The sequence below is a fragment of the Plasmodium cynomolgi genome (genome assembly GCF_000321355.1).
Source record: "Plasmodium cynomolgi strain B DNA, scaffold: 0309, whole genome shotgun sequence".
NCBI classification, from domain to species: Eukaryota; Apicomplexa; class Aconoidasida; order Haemosporida; family Plasmodiidae; genus Plasmodium; species Plasmodium cynomolgi.
In genome coordinates, this window is record NW_004192838.1 from 682 (window position 1) to 2,578 (window position 1,897).

General features: G+C 24.2%; 1 protein-coding gene across 1 annotated transcript; it reads right to left on the reverse strand.

Annotated features, from left to right (window-relative positions):
• Nucleotides 1-252: 252 nt before the first annotated feature.
• Nucleotides 253-1,214, reverse strand: PCYB_003520 (CYIR protein; the record flags this gene model as incomplete). The annotated part of the gene is made up of 2 exons (XM_004227773.1): nucleotides 779-1,214; nucleotides 253-648 (listed from the first exon to the last, which is right to left on the reverse strand). Exons 1-2 carry the CDS (start codon nucleotides 818-820, stop codon nucleotides 253-255), a joined length of 438 nt encoding a protein of 145 aa, XP_004227821.1. The 5' UTR covers nucleotides 821-1,214.
• Nucleotides 1,215-1,897: the final 683 nt, after the last annotated feature.

Below are 1,897 nucleotides of genomic sequence, written 5' to 3' on the forward strand. Positions count from 1 at the left end.
TCACCTACTGTCTCTATCTTATTTTTTAATGTCTCAAGTTCTGTTTCTAACTTAGTTAATAAATTTTGAGGATTGTATTTATTATCGCATTTGAAATAAGTTTTACAAAATCCATAATCATACCATTCTTCACAACAATATTCTTCTTTATTTTCATATAAAGTTTTAATATAAGTAACATACTGGATATATTTTTCGCAACTATCTTTACCAGACTTACTGCAATTAATATATTCGTGATTTTCAAAATAGTCATGCAAATATTTTCTTTTTCCAATCTTCAGGTTTACCAGGTTCAAAATAACATTTGCATGCTTCCATTTTAGAATATACTGGAGTAAGTGTTGATACTATATCAAAAAGTTTCTCAGCCACAGCATAATTCTTACCTCTATCATTTCCATTATAATATTTTTTGGCTATATTGTCGAAGAACCAATGTTGGAAGTAATAACAACCACTTTTAAGCTCATCACCATGTAAAGTAGATAACCTTCTTAAATTTTGTTCTACCTTTTTACAAAGCGTTTTATCCTCATCATCACTACTTCCTAAATCATTGCAATGATTACTGTTTTCATTTGCAATGTCTACTTTATCCAATTTTTCATATTCTTTATGTGACGAAAAATTTTGCAATACTTCAACCTGTTATTTGTGTTGCAAAAGTAAACAGTATTATGTAAACATACCTTTTCATTAGATATAAAATATATTATAAGATTTATAATAATACATAATATACAAATAATAAGCAAGTTATATAGTAAAAGTTTACCCAATTATTCTTTGGTGAAAGTTCCATCTTGTTATATATCATGTATTAACTCTATGTAATAATCCGTCTCATGATTAGATATATATGAACAAACGAAACATTAAAACGCTTCATCTATTGATATATTTTATATTACTCTATATTAATTTTAAAAATAGTACGTGTTTTCTAATTTAATATGATTTCCATATTTTTGTTTTTGATCAAGCTATTATTGCATCCTACTATGATTATACAAAATTGACCATCATAATTATGCATAATATTCACAGAAAATAGAACAAATATATAATTCCATACAAAGCATAATATTGTACAACAAGTTATTTTTTTAGACGTTTTGCTACATTAAAACAAAATATAGTAGATGCGCTTTTCCATGCGAAATAGAAGATATAGCATTAAACCGTCACAATATCAATCTACAATTTACATTGAAGCTGTTATATTAATTAAACCCCATTTACTTAATAAATGTTGTCTACATGAAAATCCCCTTTTTACGTAATTAAAAATATTTATTCAATTTTATAAGAATATATGACCATAACAATGCTTTTTTCGTTACAAAAAATGTCGTTTTTTAATTTTTCTGTTTGGTGTTCTTTCCCGAATTATAAGTACTTATATGATTAACGCATAAAATTCTATAAAATATGCCTTATAGCATGTTATAAAAATATCCTAAAAATCCACTTTCTTGCAAAATTGGTGTTTAAAAAATGATATATTATTGATGCTTCTGAACTTTTAACTTTTTTACACTAATATACTATTTTTTGTGATTCTAAAGTTCTTTTCATAAAAAAAGTTTGAAAAAAAATAACGTAAAAAAAGCAAAGAATTCTAAATTTTAATGCCATTTTGGAATATTATTTTGTACAAAATATTGAACAAATTTATATATATGACTATTCACATTTCTTGGTATTTTCTCGTGTATTTATATTTATTTGTGTTTAAACAAATTTGTATGTTTCCATAGAAATATTTTGTCCTATTTAGTAATTTTTCTCTTCTTTTTAGCACTTAAAATATCATTGTTTTTTATTCTCATATATGCTAAACTTTTTTAAAATGTGTACGATAAACTTAAATATTTACTTCAATAGTTGTCAA